Source organism: Pelmatolapia mariae, linkage group LG1 (assembly GCF_036321145.2).
Source record: "Pelmatolapia mariae isolate MD_Pm_ZW linkage group LG1, Pm_UMD_F_2, whole genome shotgun sequence".
NCBI classification, from domain to species: Eukaryota; Metazoa; Chordata; class Actinopteri; order Cichliformes; family Cichlidae; genus Pelmatolapia; species Pelmatolapia mariae.
The window spans coordinates 24,828,996-24,846,291 of NC_086227.1; the positions used below are offsets into that span (position 1 = coordinate 24,828,996).

The 17,296-nt window shown below is 38.8% G+C and overlaps 1 protein-coding gene across 3 annotated transcripts in view; it reads right to left on the reverse strand.

The window, feature by feature from the left end:
* kiaa1549lb (KIAA1549-like b) overlaps positions 1-17,296 on the reverse strand; it is a 62,343-nt gene that overhangs the window by 29,554 nt on the left and 15,493 nt on the right. For 2 of the 3 annotated variants that reach the window (XM_063476988.1, XM_063476978.1), the window contains exons 1-2: positions 617-2,412; positions 375-490 (exon numbers count right to left, since the gene is read on the reverse strand). In XM_063476988.1, coding sequence (XP_063333058.1) covers positions 375-490; positions 617-2,321 — 1,821 coding nt within the window. In that variant the 5' untranslated portion in view covers positions 2,322-2,412. Of the gene's footprint in view, positions 1-374; positions 491-616; positions 2,413-4,099; positions 4,454-17,296 lie in introns of those variants that run through there. The other variant, XM_063476999.1, reaches the window with a different exon arrangement.

Below are 17,296 nucleotides of genomic sequence, written 5' to 3' on the forward strand. Positions count from 1 at the left end.
AACCTCTGAAAAAGGGAATTTGACTCACATGAGCTCATGGCAAGCTCATAAGACATTAAAACCGTGTCAATGAAACAATCACAAGGTATCCGCACCCTAGAAGATACCCTACTTTATCTTCTGTTCTTCTCTAAATAGGACCGTAATTTCCAGAAAAAAAATATTGTTTTTCTATTATTGTTAAACTGGTTGTTAAACTAGAGAAAAGAGACCATAAACGCGTAATGAAAGTGTTAACTTAAGTTGCAATTCAAGAGAAGCTGTAAAAAAATACATTTGTTCAACCATATTTGAAGAAATCAAGTTATGTTATCCATCTATAAACATGAAAAAGATGTTGTAGCACAATAAGCAATAACTGGTGAAAGTCTGACCTGTGCTTGGGCAGAGGTATCATTGAGAGCTTTCCTGAGGCCTTGACTTAGTCCCCTTCGCAGGTTTTGCCTCTGAATGCTGTCTAGCCTGTTTCTCCTCACATAGATGGAAACAACTAAGAGACAGACAAAAAGGACAAGACAGGACAGGCAACAGACAAAACAAGTCAGAGCAATAAATTAAAAAAAAACATATCATTATATTATTTTTCTCTAAGACTTCTCCAAAAAGTACTGTTTACCTGTTTTCACCCACATTCTCTCAGTGATGTTGCACTGTTGTGGTGGAGTCTCTGTGGTAGTAGTGAAAGGTGAGATGAAGACAGCCGTGACCCCCCTGGGAGGGCTCGTTCTTAGGACAGGTGGTGTGAATGTTCTCCTGTTGGACTGAGTCCTGACGGTTGTGGTGGTTGTGGTTTTCCTGGTCGCGAACGTGGCCTGTGGTGTGGTAGTGGTGGTTGACTGCGTAGTGACGCTTAGGGAAGGCGTGGTAGTGGTGGAGTTTTTAGTTTTTGTGGTTGAAGCCGTAGTGGTGGAAAGCTTAACAGAGGCTGTCGTGGTGTCTTGTCGAGGGGTCAGAGGTGATACCTGAGTTGTCCTCTCGGTAGGCCCAGCAGAATGGGTAATTCTGACTGATTGAGAGGGGCTTAAACTAGCCTCTTTTTCTTTGGGGAAAGTGAGTCCAACTGTTTTGGAAGTTCCAGCGGTTAATTCATCCGTCTCTGCCTCTGTAAGAACAAATGTCTCAGTCACTACCGGTGAGCGATTAGAATCTAATAATGAGATCAAACTTGGTGATGACGATGGAAATGAGGATTGCTCAACATTTAGAGAGACGGCTAAAGATGCAGTGCCTTGATCCATGGTTGCTTTTCTTGTGGTGGGTCTTATGTATGAGGATGAAGATGGCGATGAAAATGAAAATGATGATGATGATGATGATGATGGATAAGAAGGGAAGGATGAAATCAGGTCAGCTGGGAAGGTTGATGTCTTCAGGATGGAATCAGTTGTCTTACTGTTGCTGTCAGTATCAGAGATACTATGCACAGGGCTATTTGAAAGTGTGACAGCAGAATCAAATGCAGATTCAAGAGAGGGAACAGCTGTCAGCGAGGGGCTGTTCCTGGTCTTATATATCAATTCAACATGAGCAGCTTGGGAAAATGCTGCAGAATCAGTAGTTATATGAGACAGGGGCAAAAAAACATCTTGCTGTGCATTAACAGCCACAGATGACCTAAAATTAGCTGGGGACAAGCTCCATTCCTTATAGTCGGAAGTTGCAAAAGATGGATAGTCACCAGTTGGATGAGCTGGATATGGATCACTGGCAACAGCTGTTGAATCAGCAGAATTCAGCATGTACACATTACGCTCTTGTCCATCTTCCAGCTTTGGATTTTGAAATGAGGGACCAACTGTTGGTAAATTAGATTTTACCCTGTCAAAGGTTATAGATGTGCTTTCTAATTTAAAGCCACTGCTTTCAAGAGGCATAGGCTTGGTGGTTTTCCACTCTGTATATGGTGCCATTAGTTTTGTGCCCAAGCTGAAAATAGCACTCCATGTCTCCATGCTGTTTTGTCCATCACTGGAGGAAGTAGTTACAGCAGGGGAAACATCGGAGGGCATGTTCGTTTCTCTGTCCAGGTGAAAATTAGATTTATTGCTATTCACACTAGTGATTGGTCCCTGAGAGTGAGAAAAAGAGTTTATTGTTTGTGTTAGGGTCATTTCTGACGGTTCATTATGACCCACCAATGTCACATTGCCTCTGTGAAAAACTCTCATAAGAGGTTCAGCTGTTACTGGTAAAAAGGGGATTTCACTAGAGATTTTTCCAGAACCTGCAGACCCTTTAGTCAGCATGAAAAAATCTGTTTTAGTCCTGAGAGATGGGAAGCGTGTTGCGAACACTGATGGAGTTTCTTTCTTGTAAAACATAGCATCACTGATCAGAGAAGATTCATTGTTTCCATTAAATAAAGGAGAACCTTGCAATACTTTACTATTTTCTGCTCTTGTGTGGATCTCAGTCACTCCCTCTGATTTTATATGAGCAGAGGTTTCATCAGAGGACACCACTGTCTCTTCAGATTTTTGAGAAGTTAAACTAAGTGTATACAATTTATGGAAAAAATCAGGCAAAGGCCTTGTTTGAAGAGCTCTTTCTGAGGGAATTATTTGCGGTGATGAAATAGATTTGGGTTGGTTTGCAAAATATATCGCACTTCTGGAAGATAGCTCATCTATATCATTATAGTTTGGGTTGTATGTAGGCTGACTGAGGTGTGAATGGCTTCTGGTTTTATAAATTATATCATTTGCAGATCCTGAAAGAGATTCTATCTTATTGCTAGAAAATAAAGTTTTTGAGGTTGTGTAATCTATGTACAAGTGAGTTATGCCCTTGGAAGACCCAGTTATAGATTCCTGAATATTTCTGGGTCTCAAATTTAACAAATCTGACTCCAGTGCAGACGATGTTGTTCCTGTTCTGGTGCTCAAACTGGGGATAGAACGAGTAGTGGAATCAGGTTTCAGCTGTGTGAGTGAAAGTGAGTTATTCAGGTGAGCATGAGTGGAAACAGATCTGAGCTCTGCTGCCGTTATCTCTCCCTGGTTGTAAATTACATCAGTGGCAGGGACTATGGAACTGCTGTGACCCGCTGCGATCAGTAAATCACCAGGATTAGAAGCATGCTCTGAGGACATCATGCCAGAGTGGCTACCTGTTAGCTTGGTGATTGCAGCTTCAGAGAGAGTCACTTTACCTGGTGGAGTCTCCAAGGAAACTGTAAAAAATGATTCACCTGGTGTGATCGCCATTACTGGTGACACAGTGGGAGTCCCAACATGCGAGCTGAGTGATGGCATGACGGCATGACCTTCGTGAATAAAAGTGTGACTTTCTCCTGCTGTCTTAACTTCCTTTTCCGTGTATGCCTTTTGGTTTAGAAGCCACTGTGTGATATAACTAGAAATTGAGTAGCCTTTAGGATGGGTAGACAGCGGTGCTGATGTGGGATTTTGTGAAGCTCCCTGCTGCCTTTGAACAGCTTGACTCTCCAGTTTGGAGGGAAATGAGGCATTCATTTCAAGATTATTGGCGGGTACAAAGTTCATACCTGGATTTTGCATTTGAGTAGGCCTGTACAAAATTTTTAAAAGATTTTGACTATAGTTAGGAGTAGAGTATAGTGTATATGTGCTGGTTGCTGGTGTCTGGATTTCTTTGGGTGTTGCAATTCTAGTGTATAATTCACTCACTGGGTAGATTCTGTCCACTGATGAATGTGTTGTTACTTTATTGCCTTTATCAATGCTGGGTTCACTTGAAGAGTGTGGCCGTTTGCTTGTTTTGCTTTGTCTCTCCCGTCTTACAGATTGCAGGTCAGCAAGTGACTGAGTGGTGGACTGCGGGAATGTTAAACTGTCTGACCAACCCTGAGACCTTGCTGATAACGCTGCTGTTTCAGTCTGAAGGGCTTTGTCTATCCACTCAGTGGAAGGTGACAGGAAAAATGAAGGCACGGAGGATGAAAGCACAGACAGTGTGGATGGAGATGGAGAAGACATTATTGGTGTCAACTCTGTTGATGATGGAAACAATGACACAATGTTGTTTCCGTTTGTGAAGAATACATGTGACAGCCTGGATACAGTGTAACCAGCAGTCTGAGGCGGTGTTGTGTGTTTTTGAGACATGCTAAAAGTCAAACCTGAGCTGGCTCCCACATGTGACGATGAGGAGGACATGTCTGAGCCCTGGCTGGAATTACGTGAAGGCCATTGGGTGGTATGGATCTCATCCCTGGTGATAGTTGGCAAGGTTCTACTTCGATCAAGGCTCACTGGATGTTTGACAGTTCCTGCCATCATGGTTAAGACAGAAGAAAAAGCAGGCTGCCCCGATAAGCCCTCCGCATCAGTGTCTGAGTGACTGTCTGAATGGACAACTGGGAAAGGCACCTCCTCAGCCACTGACAGGTCAGCTGATGGGTGAGCAGGAACGCCTGTGACTGCTGGGTCGCTCGGTAAAGGTGAGGAGCCTGAGGCATCGTAGGTGGATTTTTCTGTTATGAGGGCATAAGGGGGAAAGATGGTTCAGTAAATTACAAACAAAACAGATTCTTGTTCTGCATACCCATGCACATCAGTAAATCAGCAACAAACAAATAATAGTCAATACATTGAGATTTCTACTGCAGTCATGGAGTTATGAATTAATCAAAGCTCACTTTTTAGAAGCCTTCAAGTTTGCAGTTAAAATGTTAGTAAATCATTAATGAATTGATGTTGGTCCAGATGCTCTGCTGTTCTTTCTGCTGTCCAACAGTCAGTTGGAAATTAATTAAAGAGCTATCGAAAAACATAAAGCAGGACAAGGTTAAAGGTAAAAGCAGTGGTACGGAATAACACATTTCTAAGCCCTAGAACCTGTATGAAATGCCATGCTGATGCCCTGTCCTATTAAATGACAGTGTGAAAAATCAGACTGCCACTGCATTGTGCGTACTCATTCAGCCTGCATGTCAGCACAGTATTACTTTTCTGTAAACAAGACCGATGAGGCCATTACATAGAGACTGGTATGTCTCACTGTCACACAGGATCAAACAAAGCACATGTGCAAATGGATGTGTCTGTCAGGGGTAATTCTGATATTTTGGATAAGCTATCATTTAAAAAAAAAAAAAAGAAATAATACTTTCAGTGTACAATCTCTTAAGATTGTGAGAATTATCACAAATACTACTTAGTTAGAGGAATATAATGATAGGTTTCTAATAGTCTCAGACAATATACCAAGGGCAAACATGTATTCCCAAAATCGAGGAAAAGGCACAGTCTTCAAAGTGGAACAAATAGAATTACTCAAGAGATAGCAACCATGTCCTAAAGTACAGCAAAGATTATGGCACGCCTAAAAAACCACTTTGGACTTATTGTTACTGTGTTTTGTGCCTTTGCAGAAATGACATCTCAGTAAAAGAAAGAGAGAGGCAGCTGGAGAATATTAGCTATCATCAAGATGCTGGAGGTCATTAATGTGCTGAAGCTGAGCTGTTTCTCATCCATTCCTGTCCCTACCACTTCTTTTATTCAGGGCACATCGTCAACACATCCATACAGGGATTATTTTATCCATTTATGAAGCTTAGCATTCCTGTCACATCTTCCACCCCCTCAACATGCTTCCCTTGCTAAAGTTCGTCTAACTAGTAAACCCCTTAGTGTCTGAGAGACATGGACAGAAGACGGAGTTCTGGGGACTGTTTTGACATACCCGAGTACTCAGAAAAGCAAAAAAGATACTCAAATAGTGTAAATGTTATTTTGCCAGATCTATTTTTCAATTTCATTTCTTTTAATAAATACATACTTGAGCATAGAATGAAATATAAGATAAGTGTCCAGCACATTCTGTGAGGCCTTTGAGTCTATTTCTATTTTTTTGTACAACACATAACGATTAGCCTAAGGCAGTGTGTACTAACACAGCTGGGACTGAAAACACTTTTTTTCTATCACTAGAAATACAGAATATTAAATGAGAACTGTAATAGAATTTAATACCCGTGCATTTAGCAAAAGTTCCAGGTTTATAACTGTGAATGTAGCCTTAAATGTCACCAATATCCCAGAGAATTGGCATAATGCTTTTTATAATTTGTTTTCAGAGGAGTAAATCACAGAATTTTATTATCTGCCAGTATTAGTTCCTTAAACACAGCCCCCTCATCCTGTATTTGTGATCCCACTTAATTCCTTTTCTCCAATAAATCTGTAACGTGGTAAAATGTGATTAGTGAAACTGCTATACAGCAATTTTTAATCCATTCTTAAAATCCAGCGATACAAAAGAGTGGAAATAAGGTAATTGCTCTCATCTATTCACAAAGGAGTTTAACAAAATAAAGGATATCTGTCCTTCCTTAAGGCTACTAAAAGGTCAGAGATACTACCTTCCATTCTTCCATCCTATCCTCTACCCCCCATCCCCAATCCCACAGTTAGCAAGCCAACTTCTTTTGGTTCATGGGATGGATGCCAGTCCAAGTGAAGGTGTAAGTTCCACCTGTGGTTTGCCACCTGCTCCGATGGAGCTGAGCATATGGAAGGATTTTTAACAATGGACCACAGAGGACAATACTTGCAGATAAAAGCCGAGAGGAAATGTGAAAGTATAATAAAAAGGATGGGCTATGAAAGTGTATATGGCAGTGGGAGAAAAAGAAAATGATTACATTTTAGGTCATTTGGAAGAAAAACTGTAACTGCCTTTAAATCTACAGACTGTTCACACCATCAGGCCTCTGTCTCAAAAAACAGAAAATATCAATCAATCAGTATAAAAAATAAAGATTTGCATCTCAACCAAAACTAGAACAATTCAAATGGGTTATAAATGCAAAGCGGGTGTTTGATTGTTTAGGTTACTTAAGTAAAATGACACTGTATCGACAAAACAGGTTATGATTTTAACATTGTTGCAATTGAAAGACTAAAAATGATCAAGTTAAGATAAAAAAAAGATGGAATGTGAATGTGTAAAAGACATCAATCATTAATTACATTTTGCAACAACTTGTTATTTTGGATGTCAATATGAAAGACACCAAGTACACAATTTGGAAATGTGTATAAGAATATACGCCACACACCTGCGATGATACCATGTGAATGCTGGAGCCATAAAAACACTGTGTTAGGTTTACTTATTTAGCTCAGTATCACATAGTTTAAACAAAAAGCTGGAATTTGTTGAAATACACAGTATATGATTTGTGCAAGTGAATTATTAGGCAGTATAGAGTGAGTTTCTAAAAACATGAACTAATCATGGTTTAGTGACAACATTATAGCCTTCTGCAAGAAGTCAAAACTACAGACATGTGTGATTAATAAAATGTTTAACTACTAGTCAAAAGACAGCTAAACATACCTGACTTAGCTCTTAAACCTTTGTCAAGCTGCACGTTCAAACCAGACCTCATTTCCACACTGAATTTTTTTCCTCTCTTCAGCCAACACTATATTTGAGCTACCAGGACATAGACATGACACTGCTGGGCTCCTGGTGCTGCACTCATATTATACATTGCTTCCCCTTTTGCTTTAAGCTGTTTTTGTTCTCTTATGTGTAGAAAATGGTAAACAAGTGAGTGTAATTCAATAGTGAACTGGATGGAGGCCTGGGAGCACAGAAACCAATTTGAGAAGCCTGGCCAACTCCTGCCGAGGAAGTGCCTCTTACGTTTTTGGCTGTCTATGATAGGAAACAGCATATAGAACTGCTCTGAGCTGTTGTTCTTTTTAAATTATAAAAAATGTATCTGAACAGATTTATTTCATATACTGTCGCTGTTTTTCTCTCTGTGGAGGTATCGTGCTTGTGCAGGGCTGAAAGACGAGTAGAAGGAGCATTTGGCAGTGATGCCAAGCACTGCTGTGGTGGCAGTGTGGATGCGAGGGAGAATGTCACACACCCAGCTCTGTCTTTTTTTTTTCATGGGGTGCAAACAGCGCAGCAGGATGATACATGCCTCATCTGTCTGGAACAGAACCCAGTGGACACTTAACTCTGCAGCCACGCAGAGATGCGTACAATGTACTAAAAGAGATGTTCGTTCACTCAGTCATGAACTCGAACAAAGACTTTATCGTTTACTTTTGGTTCTTTTTTACTCTTTGTTGGTTTGGTCATTTAAAAATAGTTCAGGATAGGCCCAAGCACCAAGAGTTGGTTTGTGTTGTGAATTTAAATTATGTACCTTATTTAAATAATAACAAACATATTCTTCTATTTACTAGGGTAAAACAATACTTTTTTATACTAAAATTGTGAAAATGCAGTGGGATTTTTTTTGCATGAGAAAGGTTGATCAGAAAAATTGATACTTAGATACTCATTAATACAAAAAATTGTTATCATATTATATATTAATTAGACATGCATTTGCATAGAAGCTTATTTCCAGTGCTGAGAAAAATGTTTGACATGCGTAAGTCTAGGTTTTGGATTATTATGTTGAAATTTCAGGTTATTGACTCAAAATTTTGAGTTCGATATCTCAAAATTTTGACTTACTAACTTAATTAGGGTTAGGGTTTGACACTTACTAATTCAAAATGCAGAAAAAATAACCCAAAGTTGCAAAAGATGGATAGTCACCAGTTGGATGAGCTGGTGACTATCCATCTAACCCAAAAAACCCCTTGAAAACTGAATTAAGTTGACATTTTTAGATAACCAAATTTTAAAATACCGATGGTTAAAAAAAAAAAGTTTTTTAGTGGCAGAAACAAGCTTCTATAAATTTATGACATTCACACACATTCATGCCCTGATGAACCCATCGAAGAGCGACTAGTCGTTCAATATCTTGCCCAAAGACTGGAGCAGTCAGGGATCAAACCACCAACCTTGCCATTAGCAGGTGACCTGCCCTACTTCCTGAGCTACAGCCACCCAGTTTTGTACATGCTGATTTTGTAGCCTTTTTGCCACATACCACACATAAAAAACAGATATAGCCACTGTCACCCACTGGGTTGCAGAATCTTGCTGTGAAGTCTCAATTTGAGCATCTCGGTTTGTAGAAACTAGGCATCATATGTGTGACTGACACTGCATGATCATTTGGTAGCTATTTGTCATTCACCAGGTAGCCGTCCATTTTACACTAAATGTGACCACAGTTTACTAAATAAGTTACAGTCAAGTGTTAGGTATGATTTAAACTCCATAATGGAGACCATTAATTATTTTTAAAAATGTATTCTACTACTTTGTTTAGCAACCAAAGAAGTCACCACCTGACTGACACCACCAGTTGAAAGGAATCTATTTTTAAGTGCAATAGTAATGTTCACTTAGTGCATCCATCCACCTATAGTGCTTTTTGCACTTTTTTAATAATGTTTTTGCATAAATCTTATTTGTTTAGAAAAATCCACTGGCCCAATCACTGTCCCTTTTTTCCACTGATGAAGAGATTTTTTAAGTCCTCAGAGGAGAAAAACTATCTCCTGACAATGCCCTGACTCAGGAGAAGCTGAGCTCTCTCTAGCCACCTATTTTTTTTCTATTTCTTCTTTCTCTCTTCTCCTTCTCTTCACTTCCTCTCTCTGTCCCGCCAAATGAAAGTCAGCCTTTCTACTGACGCTGAGGCTCTTCAGCTTTTTCAGCCTGACATGTCAACACACTGACTTCTGTCCTGATGTAGCTCAGAACACTGTAGTCATGGCTTGTGTTGTTGCAGTCTGTCTGCTCATATTACTGCTTACAAAGGCTGTCCTTGTCCCCATGTCTGAGTTTAACCCACCCCATTTAGGTTTGACATTAGATGCTGTGAGATTAGAAAAATCTGATCGTTATGAGTTATCCTGATTTTTGAAGATACGAAAAGGTACACAGGATCAGTTTGGAAAATGTAAAAGAAAAAACTATTTAAGAAGCGGTCACAATCACTTTGGGGTATCATAAGAGACTAAAACAGTGCTGTTACATTGTACTCTTTAATTAGCCCAACACTAATTAATTCCTCCCAGTATCTGCATCACTATATGGCGTATTGGGATAATGTTCCTATTGAGTGTCTCTATGTTTGTCTCGGCCAGCACTGGCTTAGTACAACACACCAGAGTGCAATAATTCATGGCTTTTAGCAAGCTTTTGGAAGGTGACAGGGGACACATTCTCTCCACTCTCACATGAGAGATCATATATCTGCTTGCTCAGACCCTCTGGCAAAAAGACAGAGTAACTGAATCCAAAATTAACTGATTTCTATGCCTCATTATGTAAATTCAGAAATCAAGGTGCTGCTTCAGCAAATACGCGAAAAAGCGCAGCACATTTCTCTTGATAGATTTACCTATGCCTCCATTACTAGTGAAAAGGACTTTTTGAGAAATGTTTGACCTAAATATTTCTTTTAACACACAATTTTCGTCTACTGTAAAATTTAGGAGCATCCTGTCACAAAAAACTACTCAAGATATTTGATACTTCTAGGCTAGATTACTGTATTTCACCGTGTGATGTCCCATGGTGCATTGAACTCCTCCACTAGACTCTTCCTCCCTTAACTTCCACCCAGCTGTTGCAGGTGGCTGCCCTGCTTCTGCGTGAGGTCTCTTCCTGTTAAAAAGGGAGTTTGTCCTCCTCACAGTCTCCAAATCTTGTTCATCTTCCTTTTAGAACTGATTATTGTACAGATTACAGTGTACAAACACTTCAATTCATTAATTACACCTATCCAAGACAAGGTTAGATGCCTGTTGCCTCCAGAAATCCTTTAATTCTTTGTGACATAGATTCAAAAAAGTGCTTGAAACATTCCTCAGAGATTTTAGTCAATATTGATACGATAGCATCACACAGTTGTTGTATTTTGTCAGCTGCACATCTGCCACTTATCCTCTTACTCCTACAGTTTTCTCTTTCTCTCACATTGCCAATACCTTACATTGGGTGGTGGTCTATTAAAATGATTGAGCATTGAATGTACACACCAGCACTTCTACACCTTCAACTGTGTTTTCATGTTATCTGAAAAAAAAGACAAGCCAACAGATAGCTCCTTTCAACCCAAACTCTACCAAGCTCTACATGCAAATAAGAAAAAAATCCTTTCAGAAAAAAAGGAAATTATAGGTTGAATTTATTTTTTGGAAAATAGTTTTTGGAAATAGTCATTTTAAAACCATTTATGTTTTGCGAGAACAAAAGGCAGACAATCTGATCTTTAAAAGTAGGCATAAAGTCACATCAGTCATCTGTACCACTGCTAGTTCGTAGTGAATGACTGCATTTTAGTTAGTTTGATTTTCTTTCTTGTTTTTGTTGCTACTTTCACATTGCATTATGTGTTGTTTTTATATTATGGCAAGTTTTTGAGTATGTATAGGCTGCAAAAACTATAGTCATCATGACCTTGAGTTGACTTTCCCAAAAGTAAAAAGTAACTAAGCTAGTGTTGGTGTGCTTGTCTTATTTGCAAAAATGTGACTTCACTGATTTATCAGTAACCAAAAACATATCAGTAAGCAGAGTTTTTGTTTGTTTTGTTTTTTAAGACGAAGGAATTGTATCAAACCGAAGTGTTCATCTCCTGGGAACATACATTTCAGAGCAGGCGAGGGTACAAGTGTAGGAGTTTAGCTGGGGGCTATGACGGGCCTGGGATTACAGGAGCCATTTGGCATGGCAGGCTGTCATCAGATAGTGACGCGGCAGCTGACTGCATATGAGTGAAGATGAAGGTTCCTTCTAAGGTATGCAATTGTACCACTTAATTTCAAACATCCATTCATCCAGCCATCCATTCTAAACAACCTTAGATGGCCCACAGTGTAAGATTAAAAGCTTAAGAAAAGCATAGAAATAGAAAATCATGGGCCTCTTTTGCTAAACTGGAGTGAAGTCACTAGTCAGCTTTCCCTTTATACTATATACTTGCACAATCTGTTCATTATTGTGTTCATATTCATTTTGGTTCTTTATATAGACAGTTTAACATGTGTGTTTAACATATCTTCTGTTTAAACATAAGTAAATGTATCGATTTAATCAAGATTTTCTTGATTGATTGCTTTGTTGTTATCATCCCCCCTTTTTGAGTGGGGAAACAAAGAGATCTTAATGAAAAATAATTTTTGAAGCCTTTTAGCTTTATTATATTTTCTTTTTAATTTGATTGCACACAACAGATAAACAACAGCAACCAAATGTAATCCTATTTGACAGCAGGCCAATAGCATCTACAAGGTTGACATCAACCAATGGATTTAATGATCCCCATTCAAAACTATATTTAAATAAATGTACAATTCACCACATCCTTGCTAACAATAAAAAAGGCCCCACTAAGGTCTACAAAATATATCAGAATCAACATCTGCTTGCAGGATGACCTCTCTAAGTATAGCTGAGGCCTGCAGTCTGCTATTTAAAAGACCATCACATCACAGCAGGTAAAGTTCAGCTTGGTCACCCGTGTCACCCTCTACTACTCTATTCTGGTATCGCTGTAGAGGAGATCACAAGTTTCTGCACTCACTATCTAATTGGGTCCTCCGAGAGACTTCAGAGGAAGTCAAAGCTCGTCCTGCAAAGTGACAGAGCAGTAAATTTACCTGCTGTATCTTACATACCCTGCACTAAACCCCAGCACAACAATATCTCATTGTTCCAGTAGCAAAAAGGCCTGACTTTCTGAACATGTCTAGATTACAGTCAAATCAGTTCTGCCTCTATGATTTAATTACCTGGAGTAACAATTTAGAAAAATTCATTACATTTTTTCAGTGAATTCATTTTTCTCAAATCTTGCTAAATGCTGAAACCTGCTGTCCTCCCTTGGCATGCCTTTGCAAGTAATCGTGTTTTGCAAAGCATGAAAAAGGATAAGCAGATATTTTAAACGAAAAAAAGTAATAGTATATGTATAAACGTCAACCTCCTCTAAGCATTTCCTCCATGTGTGCTAAAGGCAAAAATCTTTTCTCTCTGGTTTTTCAGTTGACTAATGCATAAATCTAATCCCCAAAGAACACAATTAACCTCTAAAAGGTCTCATTTGTTTATAGTATAAATACTCATTAACCTAAACAACTTCATTCACGGTAAATTGTCAGACAAGCCGTCTTGCCTCTGAAGTTTTAACATCAATGTAATTAATTGCATTAATGGTGACTCTGATCCTGTCGCAGCCATAATTCATGCTTTCCATGTCAAACCAACTTGGCTCTCAAGCGTATTAACATAAACACAAAAGCAAAAGCTGAATATTTACAAGGCTCTTAAGTGACATAACAAAGACACTGCACAGATTTGACCTTGATCATACACATGGGATGGTGAAGCCACTCAACCAAAGACCAAAATTTTCATGCTGTTTCATATAATTGGGTCAGGTTTGGATTTACTGAGTATTTGCCAAGGAAAACTACAATTTAAAGGAAGGTAGAGAACACTAGAACTGATAATATATCCCCAAAGCAACAACACCAGAACCGTCTTATGAATCCTTTCGATTTCCAAATCAGTGATCTGTAAGACCTATAAGAGCAGATGTGTGGACTCTGATCCCATTTCTTGACCACAGGGCTGCAGAGGTTAGCCGTAGCATGAGGATGATAGAGGGAAGAGGACAATGAGGGATAACAAGGTGGGATAAGCCTGTTAAGCCTTTGGGATTCCCTCTAAATCCACACTGGAGTCAAGCACAAGAATGTCAAATCTATGTAATGCAATCACAATGCTCTATAATCTGGGGTCACTGCAGCAACAGTCCCCAAAGTCACTGGCTCATGTTGATTCTGTTTTGGGAAGGGATTCTATGGGATTTGGAAATTCAAGTTTCCAACTGTTATTAATGGACAATGTGTATTTCCAGAGAGAAGGCACTCAATAAATACTTAATAAAAATCTAAAGAAGAATTTGTTAATAGCAAATATGGCGGTCATCTTGCTTCTGCTACCACAGAGGCAACCAAAGCTGAACTGAGGAACATGTAAGCCAGTCGTCTTGTTACAGAGACAAATGCACATGAGTAGGAAATGCAAATAAGTGTATAAAAGTGTAAGGAGCTTCTTTCCAAGCTCCTAAGACTACGATGACCTGCATGACTGAGAACCTTCACAGACAAGTGTATAAAAAGCATTTCTTCATTTGATCTCAATATGCAAGAGATGTTGAATCTAGATTAAGATCTCATTTTTACACTGAACTTTTGAAGAATTTTTTATTCACACTAGAGTACATGAAATCTCTGTTTGCCCACAAATCCCCTCTGCATGATCAGGATTTGTGTGGCCAAAATCACAGGCGCATCTTATGCCTCCGAAGTTTCTTATTTATATCAGAAATTGTGATGTCATCATGATGCTTAGCAATCACTTTTGAATGGGTTACAATGAGGCATTTGTAACCTTTATGTGCTTAAAACACCTTATAAAAGTGATGATATGGTTTTTAATTTAATAACGTAATATAACGTAAATACTTGAATTATGTTAAATTATATATTATTTGCCATCATTTTGCTTGGCAACTACATAAAAACAGTCTAAAATCAAAGCATGTATGTAAATATAAACTCGTGTTTTATAAGCAAACTGTTTAACTAACTATTTGAACTCTGGGAAATTTTCAGTAATTTTCTGTCTTTTTTTGCACAATTTTATGACATTTCATCTCATAGCTTTCTACACATTGTATTGAAAAGCCTCATATGGTGCTATTTAAGATGCTCGTACAGATGCTTTTGCCTCTAAAAGCCGCTTTGCAACCTGACTTTCATCCCAGCTCCTCGTTACAATATTCATACCATTTCTGATTAGTGCTCTGATCTATGCTGAGGTCCTGTGTTGCTGCTGCTCTCCTGTTGTAAGTGCTGGAAGGTCCCAGAACAACAATATGCAGATGAAATAATAGCCCTATTTTGACTAAAGTAGCCCTGTCAGAAATAATATAACTACTAACTGTGTTTTGTCAATGTCTGCGAGTAGCAAAATGGGAAAAGGCTTGGTTATGCACTGCAGGGCAATTCACCTCAGTGTAGCAGTATCATATGTCCATATGCTGCCTTTTAATAAGGAAAAAAGAACACAAAATGATTTGTTGAAGCATGAACTAGAGAATGCAAGTGATAATAAAAAAGACATTGGTCTGTCATGCAGTTTACCACAGCTGAATACCAGGTCAACCAATGCATGTTTGCGCTACAACACTGACACTGTTCATCTTCACATCACAGCGAGTAGATGCTCAACCTTGACATGCCACACAGTTGAAGCAAACAAGGGGATCACCACTGACTTCAACAGGCAGAATGATGGATGTGCTCTCAAGCAAAAACCTCCATTACAGCCTGAATTCACCGCAAGGCCACTGGTTGTCACACTGCAGCTGCTTCTGGAATGGTGGCTACCTAAGATCCTTCTGAAATACAAATACTGACAAGTCAGTGAGCATGCTAATTCTGCAGATATTTATAACAGGATCATAATGGTGAAAATCCTGCTGGGTGCATAAACTGTTATCACTGGAGCAACCCCCACTTCTTAAACATACATATTATTAAACAATATCCTTCTTTTGTTTTCAGTGTCCACTCTGGAAATGGTTTTATTTATGTCACTTCCGCAGGAACTGGTTATGAAAAAGATATGCTGTTAGGTCTACTGCGTGCTATTTTACTCTGTTGTTGCATGTTGCAAGGCAGCTGTAATTGCATATTGCAGATTAAAAAAATCATTTTTTTTTTAAAAAAGTAAGAAACTTACATGTAGTCAAATGATTAAGAAGTAATTACGTAAGACTGTTTCAGCTCAGCAAAAACACAAACATCTAATTAAGCTAGTTAATTACGAGAATAATTATGTGAACAGAGAGCACTTATAAGACATGCTCATATCTAAAAGATACTGCATATAGAATTTATGGACATAAACTCTTTTTACAGGCTGTCTTATGAACTGTCAGTAAATTAAAAATTTAGGCAAAACAGAGAAGGTTTGTTTGAATGAAGAACTGACAGAGATTGAAAAGGGGAAACAGAATAGATAATTCCTGTGTAGGTACTCAGTCATGTTACTCTAAGAAGCTTGGAAACAAAGTGACTAGACCTCTTTAAGTTTCCTGTAGAATTTTCAGCTCTCATTCGAGAAACTTCTTCAGTTCTAAAAAACAAATGGTGGAGAGTCCCAGGTATTTAAACCCTAGTGGGAGTTTTCCCTTAAGAAGGTTGTTGACCCACTAATGATCATGTGTTTCACAACACGTGCCAAAGTGTGAAAAAAAAGCGTGGGTCATTATTAGCAGAGGTTTCAGGTAAACCATTGTGAGACCTTGCCTCACCCTGTCATGTGACCCATTGAGATTACCTGACGCAGGTTACGAGAGGCGCCTGGGAAGAGATCTCGTTCAAAGATGGTCGTTCACAGTGGACACAGATGGCTTCTTTAACTCCTCTTTCAAACAATCTATCTTCTCTGTCCAAAATGAGAACATTAGTATCCTCAAAAGAGTGACCTTTATCCTTTAGTCCAGACGCTTTCTTTCCAAGCTCCTTAGAATGGATAATAATATTGTTCATATTTTATTTTTAAGATAGTTTCATAGTTTTTTATGTTTATTTATATATTTTTCCTTTTGGATGTGAGGGGAGAGCAGTAGTATATAAAATGTAAATCATGCATAAATCATATATATAAAGCTGGCTCATTGTCTGCTTGTGTAAATCCTAATAGGGTTTTATTTGTGTGCAATAAGACCAGCAGTTTAGCAGTGGCTGCTTTGGTATGATGAACAAAAAAAGCTGTCAGGCTCATTAGCTCAATTGTGTTTACAACATATATGTGTATATATATATCTATCTGTATATATACGCATGTGTGTGTGTGTGTGTATATATATATATATATATATATATATATATATATATATATATATATGTATATATGTATATATGTATATGTATACATATATAGAAACAACTAGTAGCTCAGTGTTCCAACATTCGAAAGAAGGGACTGCTCTCACAGCTAGAGATTGACGAGGTACAACATAAATGCTACGGCAAGGAGGAGTCAGGACGCCAGGTCAGGGGGGAGATATCATCACCCCCACCCGAGATTGGGTACATAGCCCCAAGTGCGATAGGAGAAGGATCGTTGAGTGCGAGAGGAACTGACCTGAAAGATAGGATCATGGCCAAGCTTGAAACCTGGATCCCCCGTAGCCAGTTACCAAGATTACGTGAAGTACCCTCAGAAGGTCTGCTAGATGATGTTAATGCAGCACTACGGACGATACCTACAACCACGATTACCGACACTAACAAGCTGATCTACAATACGGCAGCAGTGATCAGTGAGATGCTTGGCTACAAGTTGAACAGCC